Source organism: Abramis brama (genome assembly GCF_963993115.1).
Source record: "Abramis brama genome assembly, chromosome: 12".
NCBI lineage: Eukaryota > Metazoa > Chordata > Actinopteri > Cypriniformes > Leuciscidae > Abramis > Abramis brama.
In genome coordinates this window covers 14,929,701-14,946,621 of record NC_139974.1, presented here as the reverse complement: position 1 = coordinate 14,946,621, position 16,921 = coordinate 14,929,701, and the positions used below count along the sequence as shown (strand labels likewise).

Here is a 16,921-nt window from a genome sequence, read left to right as displayed (position 1 = left end):
TTTGTCACTTTGTGAACTGGAAGGTTGTTCCCTCCCCATCCCCAAAACTAATTTCAGTTAAAATACAATGACCCCTACAAAGGTTGAAGAATTTTCAAAATGGGTTATCAATATATAAAAATGGCAGATACATTAGCAGATAGTGGTTTAGAAAGTTTATTAGAATATTTTTGTATATATACAGCACTTACAGGAGTGGTTAATTATATTTTCCAGAAGTGCTGTCAAATTAATTTAAATACCCAACCTGCATGTATGTGATCAATACAAATTTCCCAAATTCATGTCATAAGAAGAAATTGTTAGTAAAGTGTTTTCTTATGAAATAACAGCTTAATTACCATCAACTGAAAGACATCGGTCCTTCTCCAAAAAAGTGCACCAAATCCACTCCCCAAACATTCAAAAATGAATCCAATATCTCTTGAATATATTCAAAACCTGGCATCTTCTCGGAACATTACACTACCCTTCTCACTCAACTTTCTCATCCTTTCTGCACATTAAGAAACATTTCATATGAACATGTCAAATCAAATGCCACAAAGCTTCACTCAAAATTGGCCAAAAGCGGTAATTTTCAGCTTTAAGTCCTGGTTCATAGATCTGGTATATTTGAGCTCATTCATCCCATATCTCCCATTAAAAATCTTTAAAGCTTGTATGTGCGGTAACTAAAATGCTTTGATTATTTATTCTAACTTAACTGAATAGAAGATGCCAGAGTAATCTAATCTTGCTGAAAACACTGGTCTACGAGATCACTTGTTATTCTTATAGATAGACTACAGCTTTGAGTGATGTATCGAATAAATAGCAGCTGCAGAAACTAGATGCTGCGACAACTCGGATCAGTCTATTGTGGCCTTTCTGTCAATAAATGACTTCTCTCCTCGTTGGCAGAAAACAGAGCTGCTCTTAGTCCGCTTAAACTCCAGCTACCAGTATTTCTCTCGGCATCCTCCAGCATAGAGCGTCTCACTGGACGATACACCTTATATCGCCTAAAAGGAATAGAAAAAAAATGAAGGGATTAAGATTCGTATTATGTTTTTAAAACATCAGTTTGGTCAGTGGTACTCACTTGTAAGCCATGATGGCAATGAATGCAAAGATGGAAATAAGCACAGCGCTGGAAGACAGAACCACCTCAGCAACATGGGAGGATTTAGGAGAGTCTAAGAAGAGGGATAACATTTTTTTTTTAAATATTCATCAGCCAATTATAATTCTATAAATATTTTATTTATAAGTCTGTACATTTATACATTTCTAAATCTTTATAAAAGTTTGATTTAAAGTTAAATATTTGTGAGGACCAAAACAGAAAATGTTCAGTTTAGAGACTTCACACCCCTTTAGCGACTTTAACGGGAAAAAAAGCAACTAGTGAGTTTTTGGACTGCTGGTTAACATTTAGTCAGTCACTATATTGTTCTGCTGTCTGACAGAAAATATGTAAATGATCAGCTATGTATTAAATACTATATATATAATATTAAAATACAGTATGTGAGCACATATTAGGAGTTGGTGCATTACGTCATCTAGTAACATTTAACGACTTTTTTGAGCAGGCTTTAGCTATGGGAAATAGTTGGCACCACTAAACAAAAATTGTATTTAAAAAGCTGAAAAAAATCTATAGCCTACATTTTACATAAAACACTTAAATGACAATTAGAAAATTTGCTTTGGCAACTAACTGAAATAAAATAAGTTTAAGTACTAAAATGACCAAAACTAAAACTGAAGTAAAAATAAATTGAAATATATTTTTAGAAACTAATAAAAACTGCAAAAGCACATAACAAAATAAATGTAAAATTATACGAGAAAAAAAGCTAATTCACAATATTAAATACTATAATTTTATATAAATAATACTAAAATAACTTTGTAACAATATATATTATAAAAAATTGGTAGTTACTTTTGATGGTCCCTTTTGAACATTCAGTAGACTAGAAGTAACTTTGCAACTACATGCCAACTTATTCTAACCCTACCAGTCTACTAATACTTTACTAATGTTAGTTAGTAGACATGTAGGTGCAACATTACTTAGTCAACAGAATGTGTTATAGGGACCGTCAAAATAAAGTGAAACCGGATAATTCTATAAAAATAAATTGCAAAAAAAAAAAAAAATTCAAGGGACACTTCATACAAACTTACTCTTGTCAGGGCTGTTGCCAATTGTGACTGAGGTGGTGGTGGCAAGAGCCAAGCCTCCAGGCACACCCAGTGTGATGTTGACACAGTAAGTGCCTGGCGTTTGGAAAATGCGTGTCAAACTGATCTTGCAGCCCTCGCCGTAAGGGGCCACGTCCTCACACAAGATATTCTTGACCTCCCGACAGGCGGAGTTGGCCACTATGGTGCAGGCCACTGAGGGAACACTGAGAAAAGGAGGGATGATGCTCAATCATATTGGGTGTGATCCACACGTCATCTGTGTTGTAAATGTGACTGAATGTTTTTGACATGACGGTGACGTGCTGTGAAATGTCTCAGCTGGAGGGCCTCAAATGCTCACTGCAGATCAGAATCAACTACATCTAAAAATGCTCTTCACTTTCTGTCTTCTCATGTGAAGCACATGATCTTCTGTCTGCTTATATATATATAGGCTATATATATGCGATTTGTCTAAATCTTACCTGCCTGAGCATGTCACCATGAAGTTTACAGATGTGTTGGAAATTTTGTCAGCTGACACTTTTAAAATCTGATTAGCTGGCAGATTCTGAAGAGCTGGAGGAGGTTCTGTAGAAACAGACATAAACATTTTTGTTTTTAAATAAAAAACAATAATGTATTATTATAATAAGGACAAAACATACCAGTGTTATTTTAGAATCACTGATATATTAATATATTTTTTGTAATATTTTAGAGTATATTAGATTTTATTTGTATATTTTCTGTTTACATTTTACATTTAAATTTAGTATTTTTAGGCATGGTTTCACAGACAGGACTTAGATAAAGCCAGGATTAGGCCTTAGTTCAATAAGGACATTTAAGTAGCTTTTTTAAACGTGCCTTAGGAAAAAACAACACATGGCAGTGCAATTTGCTTCCAGTTAAACCAGCTCAAACATGCATTTTAGTCTGTGGAACCAGCGGGGAACTTTTTTTGTTTATTTAGTTCAACTTAAACGTGCAGAAAGCGATTTCTGAGAAACACTGTTGATATTTGAAATCAACCCAAACGAACACAGTTGTGATGTCCAGTTAGCGAACTAATCGTTCTTTTGAACCGGTTCTTTTTAGTGAACTGGCTGAACCAGTTCACCATATTGGACTGAACCGTCTGAAACAGTTTGTGGCTCAAATCAGCACAGATCTACCAGTTACTCAATCAAACACTTTCAGATGTGTCTGACAGTCATACCATCTTGAAATGAGCCAATATCCGGAGTATGTCCTTTGATGCGGGTTTTTGCCAACTCATTCTGCACTCCAGTTAGTCCAACAGTACACTGAACTGAGTCTTTCGGGTATGTCCGATATGCTAAGAACTGTGTGCAGAGGGTTTCATAATGGGGCAAAATTTAAGTTTCTGATGTCTTTTGCTGAAAAGCATAAAGTATAACAAATTAAAGGTATTGGATGAATGCAATAGTGGATGTCTCTTTTATCATAGCAGAAGCTAAAATAATGCTTGGCGAAACATAAAGAAAAGATGATGAACGAAGAACAAGGAAGAACAAAAAATTAACATATACAGTACACAGAAGTATACAAGCAAGAGTTTGCTGTTAGTTGCCAGCAGCACAACAGCTGCGTTTCCATTACCCTTCATATTGCGCAAATTGAAATCATGAATTGAAAATACGCCCAATGGAAACACATCAATTTCACAAAAACTCCCATATATCGCAAAACCGTTTTTAAGCTTGTGTGAGGTGGTAACATGGGTCCTAAAACTGTTGCCTGATCATAACCTTTATTTTTTCCAGTGATATTCCCCTGAGCTTTTCTCTTTTGTAATGTCTCTCAGCCATCTCTCTTTCTAAAGTCTTTCTTCAAATCTCCCTCTTGCTCACTCTCTCTCCTCCCCCATCATGAGTGGACACGCCCCCTACTGCTGATTGGCTACAAGTTTGTTGTGTTGCTCCGTCTGATCCACTTTCAACAGCATTTCTCAGAAATTGCTTACTGCACCTTTAAAGTAAATGAAAATGAGAAATGTATCTTTTTTATATTTTATTTTATTTCAGTTATTGTTTATTTTATTATAAACAATTATTTTTTAATGGTTTTAGTTTTAGCGATAACCCTGATACAAACCAAAAAAAAATCGTGGTCTGGTAATTTTCTTACCAGTGATGATTATCTCGCCTTCAAATGAACCATACATGTGGCGGAAACAGTCTGACTCCTTGAAGTGTGTGTGTTTGATCATCGGCGGAGAGGTGGGCTGCTTATAGGTTGAACTGGCCTCAGGTACAGCAGTTGCTGTAATAGATGTCACCTCTGAATCAGTTTGGAATGGTTCGGTTGCTGGGACAGCAGTTGTATGAACTTGAGGGGTTGTACTTGGTGAAGGATTGGTGATAGGAGCTAGAGAATAGTTAAAAAGTATTAAACACATTGTACAACCCCAAATCCAGAAAATTTGGGACGTTCTGTAAAATGCAATAAAATCAAGAATCTGTGATTTCAGCTTTATTTAACTGACAAAAGTACAAGAAAAGATTTCCAATGTTTTCACTGAACTTAATTGTATTTTGTAAATAATAACAAATGTTGATTTTGGTGGCTGCAACACACCAAAAAAGTTGGGACAGTGGCATGATTACAACTGTTAATTACACTATGAGGATACTAATTGTTTAAGTTTTGCAAGTGGAATTTTTGCCTAATCTCGCCTGATATCAGAAATCTGCTCAACAGTCCGTGGTCGTCGTTGTCTGATTCTGCTTTGGATGATATGCCATACATTTTCAATAAGAGACAGATCTGGACTGCAGTCAAGCACATCCACTCTATGGTGTAAAGTGTCTAAGAAACCACTGTTGTAGAACATGCTGAATGAGGCCTGGCATTGTCTTGCTTCCCAGGAAAGATGTCATCTTGATGGCAGTTTATGTCTCTGTACAATCCAAATATATACATACAAATATATATATACAAATATATATACAAATATATACGCCTACACCATGTCAATGTACCTTCACACACATGCACCTTTAGCCATGCCGTTTGCACTGATGCACCTCATACCATGACAGATGTTTGCTTTTGTACCTGTCGCTGATGATAGTCTGGATGGTCCCTTTCGTCTATCTGTGGGACTGAGAACTCAATGTCCGTTTTCCCAAAAAACAAGCTGAAACATGGACACAACTGATTGCAGCACACTGTCTTTCCACTGTCTTTTAGACCATCTGAGATGAGCTCAGGCCCGGAGAACTCGCCGGCATCTCTGCATTAAACAGATGTATAGATTTCTCCTTGAAGTAACAGAGATTCGAGTTGCATTTCTTGATGCAGCGTCAGACTGTGTTAAGTGACGAAAGTTTTTCAAAGAACTCCCGAGCACATGTGGATATATTTAACAGAGCAGCAGGATTGTTTCTCATGCAGTGCCGTATGAGGGCTCAAAGGTCACGCACATTCAACAGAGGTTTCCTGCCTTGCCCTACATCTACTGACATCTATGGATTCCCTGAATTTTTCACAATATTATGTATGGTAGATGGTGAAAGACATAAATTCTTTGCAATCTTGATTTGAGAAATGTGATTTTTGAATTGTTTGACATTTCACTCGTGATATTTGGCTCAAAGTGATGAGCCATGATCCATCTTTGCTTGCAAAGACTGAGAAGCTCTTTTACACTCAATCACAATACCCTCACCTATTACCAATTCACCTGCTCATTGTGAACTGTTTCAAAAGAGTTTGACTTGGATATTGTATAATCTTTTTTTTAATTTTGCCTCTGTCCCAACTTTTTTTGTAGCAGCCATCAAAATCAACATTTGTTTATATTTACAAAATATTATTAAGTTGTTCAGTGAAAACATTGGAAATCTTTTCTTTGTAATTTTGTCAGTTAAATAAAGATGAAAGAGAATTAACTAATCACAGATTCTTGATTCCATTGCATTTTACAAAAGGTCCCAACTTTTCAGGATTTGAGGTTGTAGAAATGTCCTTTACATGTTCTGTTTGTCATTCATATTAGAAATTTTTCTTGCGTCAAATACAACTTGTCTTACCCTTGGTGGTCTCCATTTTGCTAGTAAATGCATGAGTGCCAGGAGGTAGAGTAGGCATTGCTGAAACACAAAACACATCAAACAGATTAATGCTGTATATTGGCTGGCCTTTAACATGACAGCAGTTTTAAGCATAAGTGTCCACATTTTGACCTGATTTTATTGGATAATAATGAATATTATATGTCTGGCTTAGGTAAGAGGATATCTGTTGTCTAGGAGTGTAAAGTGCCTGTGTTGATGAGATTACCTGGGGTATGAGCCTGTGTGAAGTGCATTGGTGTTGGAGTCGGTGGTGGGCAGGGTACACGGAATGATGCCACCACTAAGAGCTTGACTGTAACATTTCCAAGAGTGTTGTATGCATGGGTTGCCACATTGCTGTGGGTGACCAACTGGTTGCCATCCCGAAAGTCCCAACTGAAGTCCACCGCATCAGCTGTCTTCAGATAGTTACTTGGGTCGTGGATCTGGACGTTGAAAATCACATCAGACCCTCTGACAAAGATGTTTTTGTCAGTTATGCTGGCTGCTTCTTTCTGGGAAATGTTCACAGAGAGCGGAATCTTATCTGGATGAAAGAAAAAACCTTGGTTAAAAATCAAAAATTGATCAATAAAAGAAGTTGAAGGGGTTTTAATCTTTATATATATATACACTGAACAAAATTATAAAATGCAACACTTTTGTTTTTGCTCCCATTTTTCATGAGCTGAACTCAAAGATCTAAGACTTTTTCTATGTACACAAAAGGCCTATATCTCTCAAATATTGTTCACAAATCTGTCTAAATCTGTGTTAGTGAGCACTTCTCCTTTGCCGAGATAATCCATCCACCTCACAGGTGTGGCATATCAAGATGCTGATTAGACAGCATGATTATTGCACAGGTGTGCCTTAGGCTGGCCACAATAAAAGGCCACTCTAAAATGTGCAATTTTACTGTTTTAGGGTTAGGGGCGGGAATTCCTGGAAGCTGAAAACATCCCAGTTCTTGCATGGCCAGCATACTCACCGGACATGTCACCCATTGAGCATGTTTAGGATGCTCTGGATCGGGGTATACGACAATATATATATATATACTTCAGATGCAAAAGCCTCTAAGTCCATCTAACGTGTTTCTTTAATATTAACATTTTTATCAGGCTCCTATGTATAGGTTTCTACCCAAGTACCGGCATTTCAGAATGGGCTGAGGCTGCGATTTAGTGAGTTTGAAGTGAAAGTATTTGATGAATGCATACTATGTGCGGAGAGCATTCACCCAATATAATTATCTCATTTTTGACAGAGGTGGCTTTTAGAGGCTTTTGCATCAGAAGTCTTCATACATACCACTAACTATACATATATGAAGACCTCTGATGCAGAAGCCTCTAAAAGCCACCTCTGTCAAAAATGAGATAATTATATTGGGTGAATGCTCAATTGAGTTATATATATTATAAACTATATAAATGCAACCTTAGTGAGGAAAATAAGTATTTGAACACCCTGCTATTTTGCAAGTTCTCCCACTTAGAAATCATGGAGGGGTCTGAAATTGTCATCGTAGGTGCATGTCCACTGTGAGAGACATAATCTAAAAAAAAAAATCCAGAAATCACAATGTATGATTTTTTAACTATTTATTTGTATGATACAGCTGCAAATAAGTATTTGAACACCTGAGAAAATCAATGTTAATATTTGGTACAGTAGCCTTTGTTTGCAATTACAGAGGTCAAACGTTTCCTGTAGTTTTTCACCAGGTTTGCACACACTGCAGGAGGGATTTTGGCCCACTCCTCCGCACAGATCTTCTCTAGATCAGTCAGGTTTCTGGGCTGTCACTGAGAAACACGGAGTTTGAGCTCCCTCCAAAGATTCTCTATTGGGTTTAGGTCTGGAGACTGGCTAGGCCACGCCAGAACCTTGATATGCTTCTTACAGAGCCACTCCTTGGTTATCCTGGCTGTGTGCTTCGGGTCATTGTCATGTTGGAAGACCCAGCCTCGACCCATCTTCAATGCTCTAACTGAGGGAAGAAGGTTGTTCCCCAAAATCTCGCAATACATGGCCCCGGTCATCCTCTCCTTAATACAGGGCAGTTGCCCTGTCCCATGTGCAGAAAAACACCCCCAAAGCATGATGCTACCACCCCCATGCTTCACAGTAGGGATGGTGTTCTTGGGATGGTACTCATCATTCTTCTTCCTCCAAACACGTTTAGTGGAATTATGACCAAAAAGTTCTATTTTGGTCTCATCTGACCACATGACTTTCTCCCATGACTCCTCTGGATCATCCAAATGGTCATTGGCAAACTTAAGACGGGCCTTGACATGTGCTGGTTTAAGCAGGGGAACCTTCCGTGCCATGCATGATTTCAAACCATGACGTCTTAGTGTATTACCAACAGTAACCTTGGAAACGGTGGTCCCAGCTCTTTTCAGGTCATTGACCAGCTCCTCCCGTGTAGTTCTGGGCTGATTTCTCACCTTTCTTAGGATCATTGAGACCCCACGAGGTGAGATCTTGCATGGAGCCCCAGTCCGAGGGAGACTGACAGTCATGTTTAGCTTCTTCCATTTTCTAATGATTGCTCCAACAGTGGACCTTTTTTCACCAAGCTGCTTGGCAATTTCCCCGTAGCCCTTTTCAGCCTTGTGGAGTTGTACAATTTTGTCTCTAGTGTCTTTGGACAGCTCTTTGGTCTTGGCCATGTTAGTAGTTGGATTCTTACTGATTGTATGGTGTGGACATGCGTCTTTATGCAGCTAACGACCTCAAACAGGTGCATCTAATTTAGGATAATAAATGGAGTGGAGGTGGACATTTTAAAGGCAGACTAACAGGTCTTTGGGGGTCAGAATTCTAGCTGATATACAGGTGTTCAAATACTTATTTGCAGCTGTATCATACAAATAAATAGTTAAAAAATCATATATTGTGATTTCTGGATTTTTTTTTAGATTATGTCTCTCACAGTGGACATGCACCTACGATGACAATTTCAGACCCCTCCATGATTTCCAAGTGGGAGAACTTGCAAAATAGCAGGGTGTTCAAATACTTATTTTCCTCACTGTATATATATATATATATACATATTTAAGGCTGCATTTATATAGGCTACATCTATTTAATTAAAAAATACAGAAAAAAACTGTAATATTGTGAAATATTATTACAATTTTAAATAACTGATTTCTATTTAAATATATTTATATATATTTATATTTTAAAATGTAATTTATTCCTGTAAATTTCAGCAGCCATTACTCCAGTCTCAATTACTAAGCCTCAAAAATCATTATAATATGCTGACTTGTCAGATATTATTGGTGCTCAATTATCAATAATGGTTCTTACTATTATCAATGTTCAAAATAGTTTTTCCTGCTTAATAATTACTGGAAACTATGATACATTTTTCAGGATTTTTTATTTTTTATTTTTTATTTTTTTATTAATATAAAGTTCAAAAGAACAACATTTATTTAAAATGTAAATATTTTGTAACATTATAAATGTCTTTTCTGTCACTTTTGATTAATTTGAAGCATCCTTGCTGAATAGTATCAATTTCTTTTCTTTTTTTTAAATAAATCTTACCCAAAACAAAATAATTACATAATAAAGGTAATATATTGAATTAAATAATAATATTAATAGTATAATAAAAAACAATATTATACATATAATATTATTTATGTATTGATATATATATATCAATCAAGGGACATGTATGATCCTGTACATAAATATGACTAAAAGTAACTGGCAGACCTGTTATGAAGAACACAGTACTGTCCGTAGAGAGCGGGCTGTACTTTCTGCGCTCACGTTTACGATAAACCATCACTTCCATCACACCAGCTCCAAATGTCATGTTAGTGGTGTTCAGGGTCAGATGGGAGGAGGAGCCATCACATGTCTCAAAATACTGGCCTGTGAGGGAAAAACCACAGGATGATGGTACATTAGTGTGGTTACACTGATATCATTTGGGTCAGTGAATGGCTGAAACTCACCCATGGTGTGCCACACATAGACATAACCTCTACGTCTCCAGTCATTGGTCTGAGGAAAAGGCCTTCCATCAGGAAAAACATTGCACCTCTTCAAATCTGTACACTTCCCAAAGCCATAGTCATCCAACCAGGATGTCCAGTTAAACACATACCCTGAACGCACCTGCCCATTAGCTGAAAAAAAGCAAAGGGGTTGAACAGATGAAAAAATAATGTGTGATATGTAAATGCAACCTTTTGAAATACAGCTCATTTTTTCCCCTTGCAATTGTGCATAGAGATTATAGGGGTATGAAGCACCTGAGGCCTCCATCATACCGTCGTCACAGTGATCGTCATACACCAGGTTGCCACTGCTGTCCTCCTTCTGGCATGGTGGGAACTCCAGAGCTGCAGTGAACGACATGCTCGAGCCGTTCATTGCAGGGCTGTCGCTCGTGAGGCGCACCTTCGGTGGTTTGTCTGTGATGTTCACGAGAGAGCATTGACTGATTATTGTGTGGGGTCATTTTACAATACAGATTGTTTCAAAGCAGCTTTATAGAGATAACAGGAAAATGCAACAAAGTCCAGAAGAAAATAGCGTCACAGTCCAGCTTAAGTAAGTTCAGTGATGTTTCATTTTGTTGTAAAAAAGTTATTAACTTTGTTCATTTATATATATATATAGCGGCTCTGGAGAAAACCGTGATGTCATCATCCAGCTTTAATGTACATTTTTATTCCTGTCATGCAGTGTATTTTCATGTCCCCAATTTAATGTGAGATTAGTATTTTTTTTTCTCAATATCTGTTAACATAATGGAGAAACATTTTTAAAAATATTAATCTCACAATTTTAAAAAATGGAAATTATAAAAGGACAAAATGGCAATTTCTAAAACGTTTTCTTTGGAATATTGTTTAAATTGGAAGTCTTTTTTTAGGTTTTTCGTGTGGCCTTAGTATGACCTTTCCATCTTGTCAAACTTTTATAATATCACTTAACTAATGAGATCATCTTCCTCCTGGATGTAAGAGATATAATTTTGGTGGGAAAACATCAGCACATATATCTGTAAGTATGGGGTGCGTCTCAATCAGCTCCCTAGTTCAGTAGTCAGGGCACTGATCAGGGAGCCTGCCATTTTAAGGGCTGTCTCAGTCGCAAAATAATTCCAGTTCACTGAAACTTTCGCTTCCTAAACAATCCCACAATGTATAATGAAAACCAGGGAACATCGATGCTCACTATGCTGCATCCGAAATCGTATACTTTCCTATAGCAGGCAAAAAACAGTATGTGACAAAAGTAGTATGTCTAAATTCACAGTCCTCATAAAAGAGTGGGCAAAAAGTAGCTTCCTTAAGCAAATTATTCTCCTGGCGAGATTCTGAAGTGTGCATAATATCCCATGAGGCCACTGGAGAGGATTTGTGAATGGCATGTTAATGAAAACATGGCGAATGTAGTATCTGTCCAGATTATATTCACATTCACATTCATACTATAAAGAACATACTTTTTAGCGGTCGTGAAGTAGCCTAATTAATTAATTAAAATAAGTAGGCTACATAGGCTACTCAAAAGAGTAGGCTAAATGTAATTTCGGACACAGCCAGGCCAGCCCTGTTCCCTTAATGAAAGTTCTGAAGTGTGAAACATAGCCTACATCCCGCGAGCCAACTCATCACACACAATAACATGTAGGCCTAATAGATGTTTTGAAAAAACAAACCATTGTTTTATTATAAATGAATTATTTAACTCTTTCCCCGCCAAACACAGAATTTTCCGTTATTTGTGAGAAAACGCTTCCCAGACAAACACAGAATTTTCCTGGCTTCTGTGTTTTCACTGTAATACGCAAGGGCCCCTAGGGGGCGCTATGACACATCTTCTGAAAGAGTACTAAATCTCTTGATTAAAACACTGAAATGCTAGAAATACATCAAAGTTTATTTAGATTGCGGAGGCTTCGGATAGATGTGATATTTTGCTGGGTAGGCTACCTTAAGTAAAAAAGGGGAATGAGAGAGCAGACAAAATAGGAACAAAAAAAATCAACCAGGATGAGCGATGTTATAAATATTACCTTTGGTAAAGGAGAAGCTAAGGCAGTGATCAAAAAAGAAATGATGAAGAAAGGGCAGGACAGGTGGGAATAGTGGAAGGAAATATTACAGTGTAGAAATCTGCAGGGTGTGATTATGAACAGAAGGGAAGAGTCCGTTTTAACCAGACTGAGGTATGACCACACAGGGTTAAATAAAAAAAAAAGGGTTTTATAAGGTAAAAGTCAATCAGATGAATGTTTGGAATGTAAAATGACAGAAAGTGCAGAACATATAATGTTTCATTGTAGGAAATACAGGGAAGAGAGGATTAGACTAAAGCAAAAGATAAGTCAGGCGGGAAGAAAATGGAACCTTGAGGGTGTATTGGGAACAACAGGAGAAGGGGGAAAAGATACATAGAAAGCTGTTGTGGAATACCTGAAGGATATAGGAGTATATACTATAGGATTTAGTTTATTTATTTTTAATAAAATAATAAGTCATGGTTGCAATCCGCCATAAAACTAAAAGAAGAAGAAGATTAAAGCACAGGCGAAGAAGTAAGAAGCAGAAACAAGCGATGTCATATGTAATCATTTGCATATGAGAATATGCAGGCTAGAATAAAACGTTTTTTTTTTTTTTTTTTTTTTTTTTTAATGAGGGTATGTTCTTTCTATTGATATATTGCATGTTCAGATATTCATACAACAAAATATTCTGGGGGCCATGACATTTTTGTGAAAATGATCAAAAACGCTGCAGTGCCTGGCAACTTAAAAAAAAAAAAAAAAAAAAGATTTAATTTGTTTAGATTTAATAGGCCTATAGCATAAGCATAGCCTACATCACTAGACAGGTATAGTGAACATAAGTTAACTAATACTATAATTTATTTACAGCTGAAATTATGCACATAGGCCTATGTAACAGGCAAATGTTGCAAATATATGCAACAAGCAAGGTATTTATCATAATGTAGGCTACTTTAAATAACATGTAAAAAATAATGTCTGAACGATATCAGTTCTGCTGTTGTTCATAACATGTTGTACAATGAGGACGTTATCATGTCACCGGAAATAGAGTCATTAGTGTCTCTATTTTTTCTATAGTAGGCCTATACTCATTAGTTACTAATAATACTACTATAGTAGTAACTCATTACTACTAGCGTAGTGAGCCAGGGTCCTTACTGTCCATCCCAGTGCCTGAATTGGTGAACACGATATGTTGATTCCCGACCGAGGGAGCTAGAGAGCTGATTGAGACGCACCCACTGGCAGTTTGATGAATTCTGTGATGTGTGCTATTAGCTGGCTTGTCTCACTCTAAAACTTTACATTATGTTTGCCAAAAGTCCAGAAATTATTTTGATATCACAATTATTAAAACGGGGTAATAATTATCTCATATCTATTGTGTAAATATAAATAATCATGTTATAATTAATACACTTCTTAAAAATAAGGTTCTGTATTGGCATCGATTGTTCCATGAAGAACCTGTATCCACTGAACCTTTCCATTAGCCTACACAAAAGGTTCTTTATAGTGGAAAAAAATCTTTTTTTTCTTCTTTTTTTTCTTCACACTAAGAAAAACATGTTTGTTTGTTTGTTTGTTTAATAACAATTCACTGTAAAGTTCATTGTGGAACCAAAAATGGTTCTTCTGTGCATTTCTGAAGCGTGGTGTACAATTTTATACAAATTATTTTATATTTATTTCACTCAGGAATGATCTTGTGGATCAATATAAGTAACACTGATAGGCTATTTTACAGAACTCTTACCATGTCTGCGAGTCAGCTGTTGTTTGATGGGGGGATACAGAGATTCGTCCCAAGGGTTCGTGTCCGGATCCCATCCAGGGATTGGGAACGGAAAAGGGAGCTTGTGTTTGTGAGGGAACATGTCACCATAAGCTGCACTCATGACAAGGGAAAACAGATATTTTAAAAGCATTGTGAATGAAAATAAAACCATGCAAAACTCATGGCTCCATTACACAATTTACATTAATTAGTCTTGAAATTTTATAAACCATATCAGGGAAAACTGGGCTAGTTGTCACACAGGGAATTTGCCACTTTTCACTGGGCTATATCTACAAAAACAGAGGTGAACGTAAAAATATCAACCTACTAAAACATGGGACAATAGCCCCAGATATAGCCTTCTTCCCAAAAATAAGTCTTAAAATGCGCTTAATTTACGCACTAACTTTATCCATCCTTGCATTCTGCGTATGGATACTTTTAACGAACTCATATATTAAAAAGAAAAGACTAGAAAGCATATTCGCACAGTCTGGACGAAATATTGAGGAAAGTATTTTCACAAGACTGACTTGGAATCTGCACGCAAGTATCGTAGCCTAATTAGTTTCATGAGACTGCAGCGCGCGGACGAAAACAATTAGGCTATTCCAACACACTGTAAAACATTTTTAAGTTATGTAGGCTATAGCCTATCATATGTTTTTCCAAACATAATTTACGTCGATATTGGGGGAATTTAGAAATGGCAACCAGGAATATTTTACACTAGGCTACACTCTATATAAGATTATTTTAGTGGTTTAGCCTATTCAAAATCACCTTGATTCAACAATCACTTGTCCAAAAACGTAAAAACTTTATTATGAAAATGTGCGGACAGCATGTAACAATTATAAACATACACTGATTACTTTTTTTTAAACTAATCGTTTCGTTAAAAAAAGTTTTTACTTACTTTTTTTGCTGTTCGTTATAGGAACGAAAAATGCCCAGGCCAGCACAAGTAACATTTCCAAATGCATCATGTCAATACAAATAGAATTGATCAGATTGTTTTTTTTTCTTCTTCTTGTATGTCCCACTCTGCCAGTCCAGCTGCTCGTCCCAGACCCCTCAACTCTCTTCTGCTCAGTCACTCGCACGAGCTCTAATTTAATACAACAATCATGTGACGTTTCTGTAACAAGAAGCATCTGATTCTTAATTGGGATCGAGCGCGAGCTGAGAGGAGACCTCGGAGTCTCATGTTGGCGTGACCCTTGTTGCTTTCTCCTTGCATTTCGAAACACAAGCTATTTCAAAATAATCTTATTTTTCTTAGACTGTTGTCTGAGACTTATAGTCTTGTCCAAAACAAATGGTAGGCTACATTGTAGCCTTTTTAATGGCCCATTATATTACATATTCTTGATCTGTAGTGTCCTTTTTTCTTCTTCTTTTTTTTTTTAGATTTGAGGGTCAACGACAAGTAAGAATGATTATATGTGGACATATTTTTAAAAACGTATATACACGTTATTAAAAATGTAATATTTGGATTGATCATTTCATACATTTTTGAAAATCCTTTATAAAATTTCAACAAAATTTCTGACCTGGGATAGGCTACACTTGGGTGTACAACTTGATAATTATTTTCAAAAAGTTTTGAATCGCGAAAATTTTTCTTTGAGTTACTCTGTTTGACCTGAACTAACCTTGCCTTTTCATTAAAAAGGCCAAAATATCTTTTCCACTGACTTAGATTTGGGGACAATATTGTTTAAATATAGTCCTATTAATAATAAAACTTCACTGCTAGGCATTTAACCCCTACGAAAATCGGCTATACAAAATTTAAGTCAAACATTTAAAACATGTTAATCAAAAGAGGTTTATTGAAGATGTATTCAAGTGAATAAGCATGAAACATTGTCAGTTTAAAAACATCATTAAAGTCTTGCTACGTAGGCTAACTAACATTAGGCTATGTAGACTACTTTTTATTGTTTTAGGCTATTTGTGTTGCACAGAATGTCCGTTGACAGTAAAAGAGATTAAATTAGACTAAATAACATTCGCACAGTCTGGTGGTGAATGAAATATTCAGAAAAGTATATTTAAATTAACTGGCATGTGCTTAAATGCATATTAGCAGCATAGGGTAAAATATTTTCGTGACAAAAAAAGGTCGTGTCATCTAATTGCAAAGCGTTAAAAACAATTTAGAAACTCGGATGTCATAAGATTTCAAGACATAAAGCTGAGGTTTGCACAAATCCGCGCGCTTTCAGGAGACAGAGTCTTTGGGAAACGGTTGGAGGTCAAAGGAACGAACGATTGCAGAAGATTTATTGAGCGCAAAGCTCCTTTAATTATTTTAAAGTAAGACTGAAGTAGTCAGCTAAAATAGCCTACAGTAAAAAAATAAAAACATGAGAAAAATGTATTTAGGCAGTTATGCAGCATAGCCTAATAACTGTTAATCATATATGCATCTCTAAATCATCAGCTCATGTTTGCCCATAAGGAAACTGGCATGTCATGTCATCACATGCTTTGATGCGTCTCTCACGAGCTCAGCTTGAAAGTTCCTCCCAGTTTTTAATGCAATCATAATGGCGTGACTTTCCATGACATTTATGTGACATTCATTTATCCTGCCCACCAGAACCAACACTGAAAAGACAGAACCCCCCCCAGAAATAGTTTAAAAAAGAAAATAACTGATGAAAAGTATGTGGAGACTTTCCTATTTTCAAGTACAGTCATATCGCGATGTTTCACTGACAACCCTCAGTATCTAGTAGCCTATAGGCTATTATTTTTGTCAATTTTGTCGTGAACATCTTGCTTGGGAATATA

At 36.4% G+C, this 16,921-nt stretch overlaps 1 protein-coding gene across 2 annotated transcripts; it reads right to left on the bottom strand.

Moving 5' to 3' along the window:
- Positions 1-140: 140 nt before the first annotated feature.
- On the bottom strand, positions 141-15,199 carry gpnmb (glycoprotein (transmembrane) nmb). 2 transcript variants are annotated; one of them, XM_084130305.1, is made up of 12 exons: positions 15,033-15,199; positions 14,090-14,221; positions 10,577-10,720; positions 10,259-10,432; positions 10,014-10,175; positions 6,490-6,810; positions 6,240-6,299; positions 4,333-4,572; positions 2,664-2,769; positions 2,179-2,402; positions 1,085-1,178; positions 141-1,004 (listed from the first exon to the last, which is right to left on the bottom strand). In XM_084130305.1, the coding sequence occupies exons 1-12, from the start codon at positions 15,100-15,102 to the stop codon at positions 857-859; spliced, it is 1,875 nt and encodes a 624-aa protein (XP_083986431.1). In that variant the 5' UTR covers positions 15,103-15,199; the 3' UTR covers positions 141-856. The 2 variants fall into 2 exon arrangements, with proteins under 2 accessions (XP_083986431.1, XP_083986430.1); XM_084130304.1 differs by having other exon boundaries at positions 10,559-10,720; positions 15,033-15,197.
- Between the last annotated feature and the right edge of the window lie 1,722 nt (positions 15,200-16,921).

Excerpts from the sequence above, each read along its gene's own strand:
- gpnmb (XM_084130304.1), bottom strand. The coding sequence starts at position 15,102 with ATGATGCATTTGGAAATGTTACTTGTGCTGGCCTGGGCATTTTTCGTT. Across the intron at positions 10,176-10,258 it reads CTATGTGTGGCACACCATGG|GCCAGTATTTTGAGACATGT; the intron begins GTGAGTTTCAGC and ends TTTCCCTCACAG. Across the intron at positions 1,179-2,178 it reads TGGCAACAGCCCTGACAAGA|ACTCTCCTAAATCCTCCCAT; the intron begins GTAAGTTTGTAT and ends CCCTCTTCTTAG.